The following is a 13,099-nucleotide window of genomic DNA, read 5'->3' on the forward strand; positions in this document are numbered from 1 at the left end:
GTAGACAAACTTGTGGAAATTTTCAGTAGTTATCATTGACTATTGAGAGACTAATGTAGCCATTTGAACAGCTTCTCTTGATGAGTAGGAGGTTACATATTTACGTACAATTTTCAATCGGAGAGTTTCCAACAAACCGAGGAATCAAGCCTTCCGCCTAAAACACTAAGCCACAGCATTCCTTCGGCCGAGATTAAAAAATAAAGATTGGGCTGGAAAAAAGATTCGAGGAGTAGTACGTAGTACTAACTTTTTTATTTTTTTAAGCAGTACGCAGTACTACTCGATCTGACAGATATGATTTAGGCAAGCACAAGAATATATATTATAATAATAATAAAAATAATAATACGACAAAGATCAAAATGTAAATTAGTAATAAATACCCATAATACTTTTATGGATTTTTATGTTACCGTTGATGATTTGATAGTATTAATCTCACGGCCTAGAAGAGTAAGTACGTACGGGCCGTTCAAAGATTCCATGTAAATAAATATCTTTTCTTATTACCCTATCAAATGTTAATTATTTTTTTAAAAGAAAATTATCATCATTTATTTAAAAAAAAAGCTTACATCTATATCTGGATATATGCAAATATATTACCATATCAATCATTATATCATAAACCAATTAATGCATTTGGAGCTCCACCAATATACTATTTATTTTTGCAACTGATCTAATCTTTACTTCTGTTGATATTCTATACAGATAAACTTCTAAGAAACAAGTAGTAAAATAGATGTGAAAAATTATGAATTATAATTTGGACCGCAATTGTCTCTTTTCAATTATAAAAGTCAGATTTAAAAGATTTGATAGTGGCACGTGTGGTGAGAAAAGTTGTCAGAAGGGCACATGAGGACCACGCGTAGTTGTGAGGAGCGTGTGAGAACTATGTGCTGTGATTTTTGTAAAACTCTTACTATCCTTCAAATTATTTGCAACCTGGGAGCCTTCTTGTGTTGTACGTATCTCTTAAGAGTTGATTGAAAACTCTATGATCTATCTTTTTTAACTTGAGAGAGAGAGAGAGAGAGAGAGAGAGAGAGAGAGAGAGAGAGAGAGAGAACTATCTTAATAGATAGAGTGGATAAATGGAGAAATGAGTTGTGAATGAGAGGAAGAACAAAGAGACCCTCCTCCTTCTCCCTCTCCTTGAGGAGGCTCCTCTCCTTGGTGGAGGCTTTTTACCAAATGCTAATAATTTGTTCGCAACCTCAAATGACAGCAAATGCCGGGCAACCTTTTATTCTATTGTAGCTTTCTTTTTTAGTCTATTTGTTGTTGTTGTTCTTGTTGTTGTTGGCTTTTTTTTTTTTTTTTTTTGGGTCTTATCTGTTTTGTCTTGGCTGTTTTTTGTTTGCATTAATTATTCAGGATTTGATTTAATTTGGATAAAAAAAAACGATTCGATTAATTGAAAAGGAAATGTAATTTTGTTTTGATATTCATATTAGTAATTAATTTCGAGTAACTCAATATAGGACTTGGAGGACAAAATTGGAGAAGCTGATTAAGGAAGAAGTGACAGCTTGGAAATTTCAAATACAGAGTTTCCAAGTTTAATGGATCGAGTAAATGAACTCAAATGTTGGCAATCATTTAGACTACATTTAAGCAGTGAGATGATCTCAGACGATTTATAAATAATATTAAAAAATTATGAAAATTTAATAATAAAATATTAAATAATAATGAATAATAGTAATAAAAAAAAGAATAATGGTAAAAAGTGGATAAAAAGTAATGATAAAATATTAAAAAATAATGAAGTGATCTCAACCTTAATATTTGCTAGCAAAGAAAAATCTTATTTATAAGTCGAATGTATTTACTGGTACATTATTAGTAAAGTAATGATATATCTACAATTCTTTTACAACTCATCCTCAAACAACTAATGAAATCATGTCATTCTATTAAAAATAAATTTTAATATTACAAAACTATCCCCTATTTCATGTAGAGTTGTAAAATAGTTATAGATTTATTACCAACTTTAATATGCAAATACAATCTGATGGTTCTTTTGTTTCGTACCGTCTTCTTCGGTGGCTAATTTGACTTCATCCGTATCCAATATATATGGGAACAATGGCATATATATATATATATATGTATATGTATAGCGAATTTATGCCATTAAATTATTAAGCTACAGATGCTCATAAAAATATTCTCCAAAAATTTTGATGATAAATTATCAACAGCATATTTTAACTTTTCGAGACCCATATATTATTATATAAAGCCTTTTAATATTTTTAGATATGTCATTTATGTCTTCTTTTTCCTTTGGCGATTGAGACACAGTTAACATTCTAATCGAATATATATATGTAAGGACAAACTTCTGTTGGCTTATTTGTTTGTCTTGGAGATCATTTGTATCTTTATAACTTTTGGGGCTTTGTGTATGTCAGTTGATCGTTGTTGATGATCATTCCTATCCATTATGGGAATAAATAAAGGTCTTGCTACTGCTTTTATACAAATCATATTCATATCTTATACCTCAAGTTTTTCAGAATATAAGACAGAATTTCATGCTGTACATCCGAATTCAACACCGTTGTTGTTTATCCATCTCATCTGCATCTTCTTTTTTTCCATTTTGCGTATATTTTGCGTGTGGCTTTTGCTTTATATAAAAAGAATGAAAACTGATTAGTTTTGGATGGTAGCCAGGATATCTAGGCAGAAATCAGCCCTGCTTGCTATTCTTGTTGGGATAACTGGGTTGTGCAGTGTTGGTCTTCTGCAGATGAACGCAAATAAAATAGATTGCCAAGAACCAATTAGTCAGAACTCCGGAGTAATCACCGATTGTAACTCTGAATTTGCTAGTCTTTCTTCCCAACTATTTGGATTCAAGCAGCCTTGGCACTTGGGAACTTGTGCTCAGCCACAGACCATGGGGGGAGGATCCCAACAGCAATATATTAGGCCTGCTAGATCATCCAGCACCATTATGAGCCGTTTTGAATCCCCAGCTTCTGCTTTTTATGCAACCGAACGCTGCATGGGATTTCCACAGTATGATCGTCAAGTTGGTGATCCCTCTCTGTGCTCCCGATTTCCAAGGACTTATGATTCACAGTTCCCTTCTTTTCCATCTTCTGGGGAAGACTTCTCCATTGATTCAGCATGTCAAGCTGATTCCAACTTTGATATGAGAAACACCTTGCAGGCAATGGTGAAATCTCAGTTTTCTGGTAATCAATACAATGGATCCTCAAGCATCAATTCGCCAGGATGTAAGCTTCTTCCACATGAACAAAAAAAGTTTCTTGGTGATGACACCACCTGCGGTGGGAAGAACCTCTTGCTTCCTTTGAAACGAAATCGGGACCATATGGTACGTACTTCCCAATTTCGAACTCATACACTTGCAATTCTTTTACGTGTAGACGCAATATTTCAAGTTTGGCATCTTTCCTAATGTATAGAAATCATCCTAATTATGGCTATATAATTTTGCAGGGTAATTATAATTCCTATAATTGCTTGTTCCCACAGCTGAGCTTCTCCTCCCAGCAAGAGAAGCAGTCTCCAAGACACTCCCCCGAAAATATCTCTGTTACTTCTGGCAACACTGCCTCACCCGGCGTAGTACTCTCAAATAAAACAAGAATAAGGTGGACTCAAGATCTTCACGAGAAGTTCGTTGGGTGTGTTAATTACCTGGGTGGTGCTGAAAGTAAGTAGTCTGATAATTGAGAAAAGCATCATTAAAATAAGGGAAAAAATTTCATGATTCTAACGAGTTCTCTAATGATTGACAATAGGGGCAACCCCAAAGGCAATACTGAATCTGATGGGCTCAGATGGATTGACCATTTTTCACGTGAAAAGTCATCTGCAGGTATTAAAACTTTCCTTAAAAGTGCTGTGGAAGCTCGTAATCTTGTTTTAATGTACTTCCCGAAAAAGACTCATTATTTTTCTTTATCCCCTGTAGAAGTACCGAAATGCAAAATACATGCCAGAGTCGACAGGAGGTAATGGTTGTTACAATTCTATTTTTTTCTTCTTTTCTCAAGTGATTTATTACGCTTGATTCCTTTGCTCATCGCCGGCTGGACCCTGTATAATATATCTTTGCGTTTTGTGTGAGAGTTCAAAAGCAAAGGAAAGAGTCTCACTTTACTCTGTCATGAATTCTAATTTCTATATGGAGATTACTTTCTTTTTAGCTATGATGATATCTGTTATTAGATCACAACCACCATGGTATTTCTAGTCATTCTTTTTATTCAAATCACCTTAGAGAGAGAGAAAAAAAATCACCTTAGAGAGCAACTCTTATAGTTATAATGATATACCCTTCTAGTGGTAGTTCTTCCCCCTCTTTTTTTCTTCACAACAATTAGCGTTGCACTAGCCATCATAAAATAAGGATGATTCGGCTTCACAAGTTTCATGTTAGCATGGCCAATTCCCTCAAAAGAACAGACCAACATCATTCAAGCAAACTGAAAACACATTTAGAATCCACCAACTTATGTTTGTTTGGCTCTGCTGACTTCCATCAATCTGCTGTGCCTTCTCTCAATAAAGTTACATTGAACATTTTAGCCGGTTTAAGGCCCCGTTTGGTTACACAGATGAGATGAGATGAGATGAGATGTTTTAAATAGTAATAGATAAAATATTGTTATAATATAATTTTTGAATATTAATTTTGTATTGGGATTTGAAAAAGTTAGATTGTTTATTATATTTTGTATTGGGATTTGAAAAAGGTGTAATGATGAGTTGAGATGAGATGAGATGAGATTTTTGGTTTTGGCTAAACAAACAAGGCCTTAAGTGATAAATCTGATCGGAGTTAGCCCTTTCCTGTTGCAGGAAAGTCGGAGAAAAGAAATAGTATGGGCAATGTACCCCGGCTTGATGATAAAACGTAAAGTTCATGAATTTATTGATATCTTATGGGCATTCTATTTACCTCTTCTTCTTTATTGCCGTGTATATAGAACTCTTAAGTCTGACGCAGCATGTGAACTTTTTACTGGCAGAGACTTGCAGATCAGAGAAGCACTGCACTTGCAGTTAGATGTCCAGAGGCGTCTTCATGAACAATTAGAGGTGCGTTCATGGGCTCTTAACAATCTTCAAGAATGATGATTGTGCCAGTTAATTAGAAAATTTCAATGATAAAAATACTAGGAGATGCACTGCAAGTCTGTACCTTACATGAAGCACTTGCATTTGACACTCGGGTTTGCAACCCATTTATCATGGGGTTTGCAGGTATATTTAATTACCGAGCTATTAGACTTCACTTGCTCACTTTTCTGTGCCAGGTTCAGCGACATTTACAGCTACGAATTGAAGAACAAGGGAGGCAGCTTAGAATGATGTTTGATCAGCAACAGAAAACAAATAGTAGCCTCTTCCAGATTCACAACTCTGATACTTCCTTTGCTCAATCATCCGATGTTCAGGTTTCGATTTCTGAAAGTTCTTTAAATTCCCACTTCCCATCGAAGATAAGTTAGCTCCTCAAAGCAAACCATACGATCTTCTGCACATACACAGTTCAGGTCTTAAGCAGTCCGTGGGGTCCTTAGAAAGGTTTGATCTTTTGCATGTTGAAAATCATCAACTAGGCAGTCATGAGGTTCCTGCAAAGCTTGTTTCCTACAATAGATGCAGCAGCCTAATCAAGAAGAGCAGTGTGTTTGCGTTATCCTACAAAGTGAACTCAGCGAATACTTAACACAACGTGCATACAACTGAGTCTACTCATGCATAATGCCCTTCAGAAAAGCAATGCTCTGTATACATCATGCATCACTTGGGCATATACTGGGTGAAAAGCTTTCTTCTTGTAATGCTCATTTAGAGCTTTTGTGTTAGGGAACGAATAATGTTGTCTTGTAACATGTCTGTTAATGTACTTTTATGTTGGTCGAAAGTTAGTAGAGGGAACCCATTTGGAATTGGATCTAAAAACTATGTAATTCCTTTGAGCTCATTATGTAGCAAGTTTTCTTTTGTAACAGTTGGCCCTGCCTCCCCCTTCTTTTTTGTTCCTAACAGTACTGATTAATGGTAAAATTAAGAACAAATGGATCTATGTTTTTAATTATAAAAGTTCCAACATATTTTTGGGATAACGAAAGATTAGATCAACTCCTTCTTGAATAAATTTTTATCCCTTGGGTACCAATCTATACGATCATCAAACCTCTGTAAACTAGCTAGTGAATGTAGTTATTCTGGAGGTTTTAAAGTGAATTTAAGACAATGTTTTACAGGCCTCATCAAGATTATGTAAACAAACAAGAAAGTTTTGTTTGAAAAAGGCTAGAAAAAGACAACCCTCATACTAGTCGTCTTCTTCTTCTTCTTCTTCTTTTCTTTTTTTGAAATAGCCAAACCATGCACACCAAGAAACATGCAATCATATTATCATTCTTTATTGCTTCAGAGTGTCGTCATTCCTACACATTTTCATTATTAGTACGAATGTCGTCATTCGTCGCCATAAATTTATTAATTGTTTTTCTAAGAACACTCGATAGAAGTGTTTGGTTCCGTAAAATTATCATTCATTGGAGGAAAAAGGAAAAGATATACAACAAAGGAACAAAACCATTACTGAAAAGCACTTTTAATATGAATGTAAATTGTATTGGGATCAAAGAGAGGGGTTTGAGAGTGTAAGGAAGGCTTGCGGAGGTATCTGAGATTCTGACCTATCTTATTCTTTAACCTGTTTTCGATTTATTCCATGAGTAATAAGTTTCCAATCAACTCCTTTCATCTTTCTTATATTAACTGTACCAGTGAAAACTTTTATAATTCTAATTATGTCCGGCCGAAGAAGAAAAGCTGCACCACAAAAAACATTAAAAAAAACAAACAAAAAAGAAAAAAGAAAAAAAGGAAGCAAAATTGACCAACACATTGGGATCTTGATTGGAAAAAAAATATATTCAAGACCCATAAAGGTGGGTTTTTATCAAGGATGGAGGGAGGGGGGCAGAGGATCCATGAAATCAGAGAAAACCCACCTTGCCCCCTAAAATAATATGCAAAAACCTTGGTTAATTCCCCAAAACCAGAAACAAACCCTCCCCATCTGAAACAACCACTCATATCATACATAAGAAAAACAAAACCAACAGACCACGAAATCCTCTTGCAAGTTTCTTTCTAATGACTAGCCATGATGCATTCGTTTCAATGGGGGTAATATCCTAAAAGAGAGAAACTCGGGAAGATCTCACCTTGTAGATTGCTAGACATTTTCCCCTCTTATTCTCTCTTTCATGGTTATCGTCTTGCAGCCTACAACTTGGTTTTGACTTTTTTCATGCTACAAGTGTCTGAAACTTCATTTTCCTTAATCATGTCAGTACAGCTTTAGGTGTCAACTTGTACTAGGAGTAGTATTTTCTTGTTCTGGTCGTGTCATGTACTACCATAAAGCGACAGTACAAACTGTACTGTCGATTCATGTTGTACAACTTATGCAGTGAATGTGCCATGATGAATGTACAAGGGACTAAAAAAAGGCAATATTATCAGCATACGGAATATAGAAATCTTCAAGGTGATGGCATTTGAGTTATTTCTCTCTTGATTTTAGGGACAAAAAAATCAAGGCACTTAAATAAACAGACATTCTCAAGAGAGAACAAGCTGGTAGTGGCCCTGTGCTTTTAATGGTATTCTTTGCCACACTTACTATGATAACACAATGACTATACTGTTTTTGGGCCTCCTGATAGATTCTGCTTTTCTTTAGACAAGGAAGATGTCAACGAAAACTTACTTTTTTTGTTTTTAAAAAAAGTTACCTTTCATTAAAATTTGAGTCTTTTTCTCGTAATTGCTGAAACAACATCGCTTAAAGAATTTAAAAAGAGTGGCGACAATATTCAGAAACAGTATATAGGTGTTACTTGAACCAAGATAAAGCAGCTAGAGGCCTGGCTGCCCATTCCTGCGGGTAACTATAAAAGTAATGTTTTGTTAGTTCTATAAATGAACATGGTAGTTTCCAACTACGAACTCAACAATACCATGGATGACGATTTTTCCCAACTATTTTGCACTGAATCTCCATTGAACCTGGGAATCTGCCCTCCAGCCATGATGGGAAGATCATCAGAACAGCATAAATTTGAGCCTGCTATATTATCTGGCATCATTTCTACTCATCCTCCGGAATCACCACCATCAGCCCTTCATGCAACCGAAAGTTACATGGGTTTTGATCAAAATGAGCATCGAGTCGGAAATTCTCCAGCTTCGTGCTCACAATTTCCCGCTTCTGATTTACATATCGTATTATGTAAATCTTCCGGGTATAACTTTTTTACTGCCGAGCGAGCTGGCTCCTACTTTGACTTCAGGGACACCTTGCAATCGCTTGGGAAATCTCAGTTGGGCATAGATCAATCCAATTCTTCTTCAGAGAAATCAAATGAAATTCCATGCAACAATATGAGCAAGCTTTCCTCCCATGACAAGAACATGCTGCTGGCTGATCAGAATATTACCTTAGTCAGGAGAGAACTTCCGGTTCCTTCTGATTCAAATCAGGCTCTTAATGTGATCTCTTACCTTTCATTCCTTTTTCTTTTCTTTCCTAATATGCATAACTACATGTCTATGTTCTGAGAATTGTTTGGATTTTGACTTTCATTTACAAACAGGTTTGTCACAGTTCATACACGCCATCTCCCTCAAAAAAACAGCGAGTCAGATGGACTCAAGATCTTCACGAGAAGTTCGTCCAGAGCGTGAATCTCCTTGGTGGCGCTGAGAGTAAGTAATTTTGATATCACCTGTCGCGATTTAGAAAATATACCTGTTATTTATTGACTATTCATTCATTCATTAATCAAAAATTATAGAGGCAACACCTAAAGCAATACTGAAGCTGATGGACACAAATCTATTAACCATATTACAAGTGAAAAGTCATTTACAGGTATAACTTCTTCCTTGAGAACGTCTGCTATCATTTTGAATCTATGTTCGTGATATGCTTCTGCAAGTCTTATATCTGATCATTTGTTCTTTTCCACCTCTTTCATTTTTGTATTACAGAACTATCGAACTGCAAAGTACATCCCGGAATCTTCACAGGGTATATCTTGTTCCTTTATTTATTTATTTTTTTTTTTTGGGAAACGATGGTCTGTAAGTTTCATTCTTACCGGACGAATAATTTTCAGTTTTCCTAAGAAAATCGTATCATGAGGTCTTCATGGAAGTTTACAGAGTGTTAATATCCCAATTCGATCACACTTCACTGGTCCAGCGGTCATTGCTTCTTGCATCTCTGTTTCAATTCGCCTAAAATACATGCTACTTATGCATTATACTCCCTTCTTTTAACTCAGTAGGAAAGGAAGATTGTGATGAACAAACAGATTTTCCTAGGACGATAATAAGCGAAAGACTGTCAAGCCACCACCATGACAGCAAGTATCAAAGGGAGAAACGGGATCATAATTACTTTCGTCTTGACATCTATTTTCCGGTTTACTTCAATCTATGCCAGAAGCCAAAGGCTTTCATTTTTCATCCCGATCATGACAAATGAATGCAAAACTTATTCTATTCATACGTAGCTTGTTTTAATTTTAATTCCGACGAAGCTGAATAATATTAGGCCTAGATTTTTAGAAATCCGAGCGCAATTGAAAGAAGAACAAAGCCACTAAAGCACTTCATTGGTAGTAGTTGTTTGTCCAAAGAACTCTTTAATGATTCCATGGTTTATATGTTTTCGACAGAAACCATAGCGGACCTGCATGGTACGAATGTCAGACTATGAAACAACATATATACATTGTTAATTAAATAGTTCCTACTCAGTATGAGATTTCTCTTAGGTGACCACCAGAACTGTTCTTCAGCTTTGCGCTATACCATGCCGGCTCTCTCTCTCTCTCTCTCTCTCTCTCTCTCTCTCTCTCTCTCTCTCAAATTTATCATCTACACTTGTTGCATGCCTTATATTTGAAGTAATTGGTTTTAGCTAATTAACCAGAAAGCTTTGTTATAGCTATCTGTTTCTATTCCAGAAAAATCTGAGAGAAAAAGCAGTGCAAAGGGCATACCTGATATCCCCATGCAAATGTAAAGTTCCTGAAGCACTTGTTAACCATACTCAAGAGTCCAGATAAGATTCAAACTTGCTATAGATAATCAAGACTGCACTAGCCATCATTATTTTGATATGTTAATGTCATCAAAGAAGTTGGTCTTGTTAAATATCTGCATTCACCTATTATCTCTTTAGTTCAATTAGTTTATCTGCACTAATCTCTGACTCAAGAACTTCACTGTGTCCAGCAGCAGCATGCAAATGAAGGAGGCATTACAACTGCAACTTGATGTTGAGAGGCATCTTCATGAACAATTAGAGGTGCAGCTAGCACGTCCTTATGATTGTTTCTACACCTCGATGGTTCTCATGATCAATTTGTTTCCGAAGTTCAAATTCCAATGAATTGAATCGAGATTTTAACTTCTGCTTTTAATAAAAGTAGCCAATTAACTTCCTAATTAACCTCTTGATTTTAAGCCGGCTTTAACATTCCTCATTAAAATGATATATCTACCGTCGTTTACTTCTCCGGATCAGCTTCAGCAAAATTTACAGTCGCTGATTGAAGAAGAAAGTAGGCAGCTCAAGATGATGTTTGACCAGCACCAGAAAGGATACAAGAGCCCGTTCAAGACTCGGAACTCTCAAGTTTTGTCCCCAAATGGCCAACATACAAGTCCTGAAGATGCTCAGTTTAGTATTGGAGAAGTTTCTGGCGATACTCACTTCACTTCCTAGATAGTGCAGAGCGCCCCCCCGCCCCATGCAGCCAAGTAGCCCTCGATGAAATGCGACATAGACCTCGGATGATTAATCATTGTTTTGTACCAAACATGCAAATCACAATGATTTATCTTGCAATGCTTTCATCTTATTTTGTGTGATTGAATAAAGCTGTGAATGGTTCCATTGTTGTTAGAGACTTATCCACAGCAACAACCAGCAGCTCCTTATCCACTGCAACAACCGGATCACAAAGCAGTTACATGAAGACCAGTTCAAATATTTCCCTGGATTGTTGATACGTTTGTTTAGATATGTGATTATTTTAAATTCAAATGTATTCCTCTGTTTTAATCATTCCATGATTCAAATTGTAACAGAATATATTTTTCATCATTATAAATATATGCCTATACCTGCGTTTAAGGTAAGGCAACAATTCTCCAATTATTTGAAATTCTACAATTGTGAAAGCAAAGTTTGCAACAAGAAAATAAAAGAAGGAAAAGAAGAAGGGGGGGATGCAACCTTGCTTTCACAATGGAATCATTCAAATAATCCGAACCATGAAATCGATCTTCTTTTACATTTTTCAGGACTAGAAAACAAACCCGAAATACAAAAACTACAGGAATTATCAGGGAAAGCGTAAAATAGAGGGGGAGGGGTGATTGGGATTAGGATATGGATAAAAGAAACATATAATAGGGCTTAGGGAGAGGGTCAAGCAACAAGCGGAGATCTTCTTCGAATAATATGGTTCTGCTTGGCCACTAAGAATTTTCAGATGAAAATTTTAAATTTTAAGATAAAATATTAAAATATTATATTTTAATATTATTATTATTTTGGAATTTGAAAAAGTTAAAAAAAAGTTAAATTATTTATTATATTTTATATTGAAATTTGAAAAAGTTGTAATGATGAGATGAGAATTTTGAGTTTAAGATGAAAACTTCAAGTGACCAAACACAACCATGTCTCAATTGCCTGCTTGCTCTTTTGTAAGAAGCTTTCTCTTGTTCACGTTCCTCGTTCCTCTTCTTCTGCTCCTTGTTTTTTTCCTCGGGGGGTAAAAGGGCTGCGTAGCTTAGCGTTCGGCACATTAGTTCTTGTTTTTTTTTTGGATACATTTGGGGGAGGGGGTATTGAACTCTTAACTTTCATTTTGGGGCGGAAGGTTATGCCAATCGAGCCACGTGAGAGAAGAAGAAGAGTTTTGCTATATACAAATATAGTTACTTACTAATCTGTATATTAATATTGATTCATTCATATTTAAAATTTAAATTAATACTATTTTTAATAAAATTTATTTTTTTACCAATCACATCATATTAATGTATAAATTAATACAAAATTATACTTATAATTATATTTTTTCAAAGAACAAATGATCTGACTTGCAGAAGCATCGGACTGGCCTCGCATAGATCTACTTCCAAATCTATTGTGGCCAAAGGGATGTAAATCGGTCCGGTCTGGGAAATAATTTTCGGTCTATCATTTTTTTTTTTGGATTGGACTGATCACTCCTAAGCTCCTAACGGACCGGATCGGTATCGGCTCAATCGTTTTACGATTTTTCTTTTTTTTGCAAATAAACTAATAAAGAAAATTATTAAAATTAAAATTAAGTAAATTATTAATACATAACATGTAACTAATTTATTAAAAAAATATTTCACTATAATTATATTTATGATGTTGATAATTACACTTAATAACTTATATTTTACTTTTTAGTATGCATAATTATTAATAATGTTCTACATTTTATATTTGATTAATGAATATCAAATAACTTTATTATACATAAATTATTAATTATTGCTTACTTACAACTTAAGTATTTAAAAAAAACTTAATTAGTATTACTTTAATTAAATGTAAATAGTAAAGTATGTATTAATGTAATTTATATAATGATATAAACTATCATATGATTTATGATATATTATTAATTGATAGCATATATATTTAACATTTTATATGATCAATGATAATAAATTATATGAAAATTACATAATTAAATAATATAATTATTATATAAAATAATATATTATATATATATATAAATATTTAAAAAATAAATAAATATAATTCAATTAGTTGTAATCCAATTTGTCCAAAAATCACAAACTCTAAGACCGGATCAAAACCAACCACTTGCAGTTTTGGTCTAGTCCAAACTAAACTAGCTGGTCTTATCAATTTTTTCGATCTGGACCGAAATTACTTCACCCCTACATACAACTCATGATTTAGGCAGTTTGGTTATATAAA

The 13,099-nt window shown here is 34.6% G+C and overlaps 2 protein-coding genes across 6 annotated transcripts; both read left to right on the forward strand.

The window, feature by feature from the left end:
* Positions 1–2,365: 2,365 nt before the first annotated feature.
* LOC122275024 (myb family transcription factor PHL5-like) lies at positions 2,366–6,019 on the forward strand. 3 transcript variants are annotated; one of them, XM_043083931.1, is made up of 8 exons: positions 2,366–2,480; positions 2,698–3,367; positions 3,493–3,709; positions 3,798–3,874; positions 3,971–4,016; positions 4,861–4,915; positions 5,031–5,100; positions 5,319–6,019. In XM_043083931.1, exons 2-8 carry the CDS (start codon positions 2,774–2,776, stop codon positions 5,511–5,513), a joined length of 1,254 nt encoding a protein of 417 aa, XP_042939865.1. In that variant the 5' UTR covers positions 2,366–2,480; positions 2,698–2,773; the 3' UTR covers positions 5,514–6,019. The 3 variants fall into 3 exon arrangements, with proteins under 3 accessions (XP_042939865.1, XP_042939862.1, XP_042939864.1); XM_043083928.1 differs by lacking the exon at positions 2,366–2,480 and having other exon boundaries at positions 2,518–3,367; XM_043083930.1 differs by lacking the exon at positions 2,366–2,480 and having other exon boundaries at positions 2,520–3,367; positions 3,971–4,010.
* Positions 6,020–7,600: 1,581 nt separating this feature from the next.
* LOC122275464 (protein PHR1-LIKE 1-like) lies at positions 7,601–11,249 on the forward strand. Of its 3 annotated transcripts, none has more exons than XM_043084535.1 (7): positions 7,601–8,580; positions 8,685–8,796; positions 8,886–8,962; positions 9,082–9,121; positions 10,065–10,119; positions 10,336–10,528; positions 10,628–10,767. In XM_043084535.1, exons 1-6 carry the CDS (start codon positions 8,011–8,013, stop codon positions 10,490–10,492), a joined length of 1,011 nt encoding a protein of 336 aa, XP_042940469.1. In that variant the 5' UTR covers positions 7,601–8,010; the 3' UTR covers positions 10,493–10,528; positions 10,628–10,767. The 3 variants fall into 3 exon arrangements, with proteins under 3 accessions (XP_042940469.1, XP_042940467.1, XP_042940468.1); XM_043084533.1 differs by having other exon boundaries at positions 7,606–8,580; positions 10,336–10,408; positions 10,628–11,249; XM_043084534.1 differs by having other exon boundaries at positions 7,606–8,580; positions 10,339–10,408; positions 10,628–11,249.
* Positions 11,250–13,099: the final 1,850 nt, after the last annotated feature.

The sequence above is a fragment of the Carya illinoinensis genome, chromosome 9 (assembly GCF_018687715.1).
Source record: "Carya illinoinensis cultivar Pawnee chromosome 9, C.illinoinensisPawnee_v1, whole genome shotgun sequence".
NCBI classification, from domain to species: domain Eukaryota; kingdom Viridiplantae; phylum Streptophyta; class Magnoliopsida; order Fagales; family Juglandaceae; genus Carya; species Carya illinoinensis.

Bases quoted from the DNA above. Each gene is read 5' to 3' on its own strand.
- LOC122275024 (XM_043083928.1), top strand. From the start codon at position 2,687: ATGGTAGCCAGGATATCTAGGCAGAAATCAGCCCTGCTTGCTATTCTT. The intron at 3,710-3,797 runs GTAAGTAGTCTG...GATTGACAATAG, and splicing joins TTACCTGGGTGGTGCTGAAA to GGGCAACCCCAAAGGCAATA. The intron at 5,101-5,318 runs GTGCGTTCATGG...TTTCTGTGCCAG, and splicing joins GTCTTCATGAACAATTAGAG to GTTCAGCGACATTTACAGCT.
- LOC122275464 (XM_043084533.1), top strand. From the start codon at position 8,011: ATGAACATGGTAGTTTCCAACTACGAACTCAACAATACCATGGATGAC. The intron at 8,581-8,684 runs GTGATCTCTTAC...ATTTACAAACAG, and splicing joins ATTCAAATCAGGCTCTTAAT to GTTTGTCACAGTTCATACAC. The intron at 8,963-9,081 runs GTATAACTTCTT...TTTGTATTACAG, and splicing joins AAGTGAAAAGTCATTTACAG to AACTATCGAACTGCAAAGTA.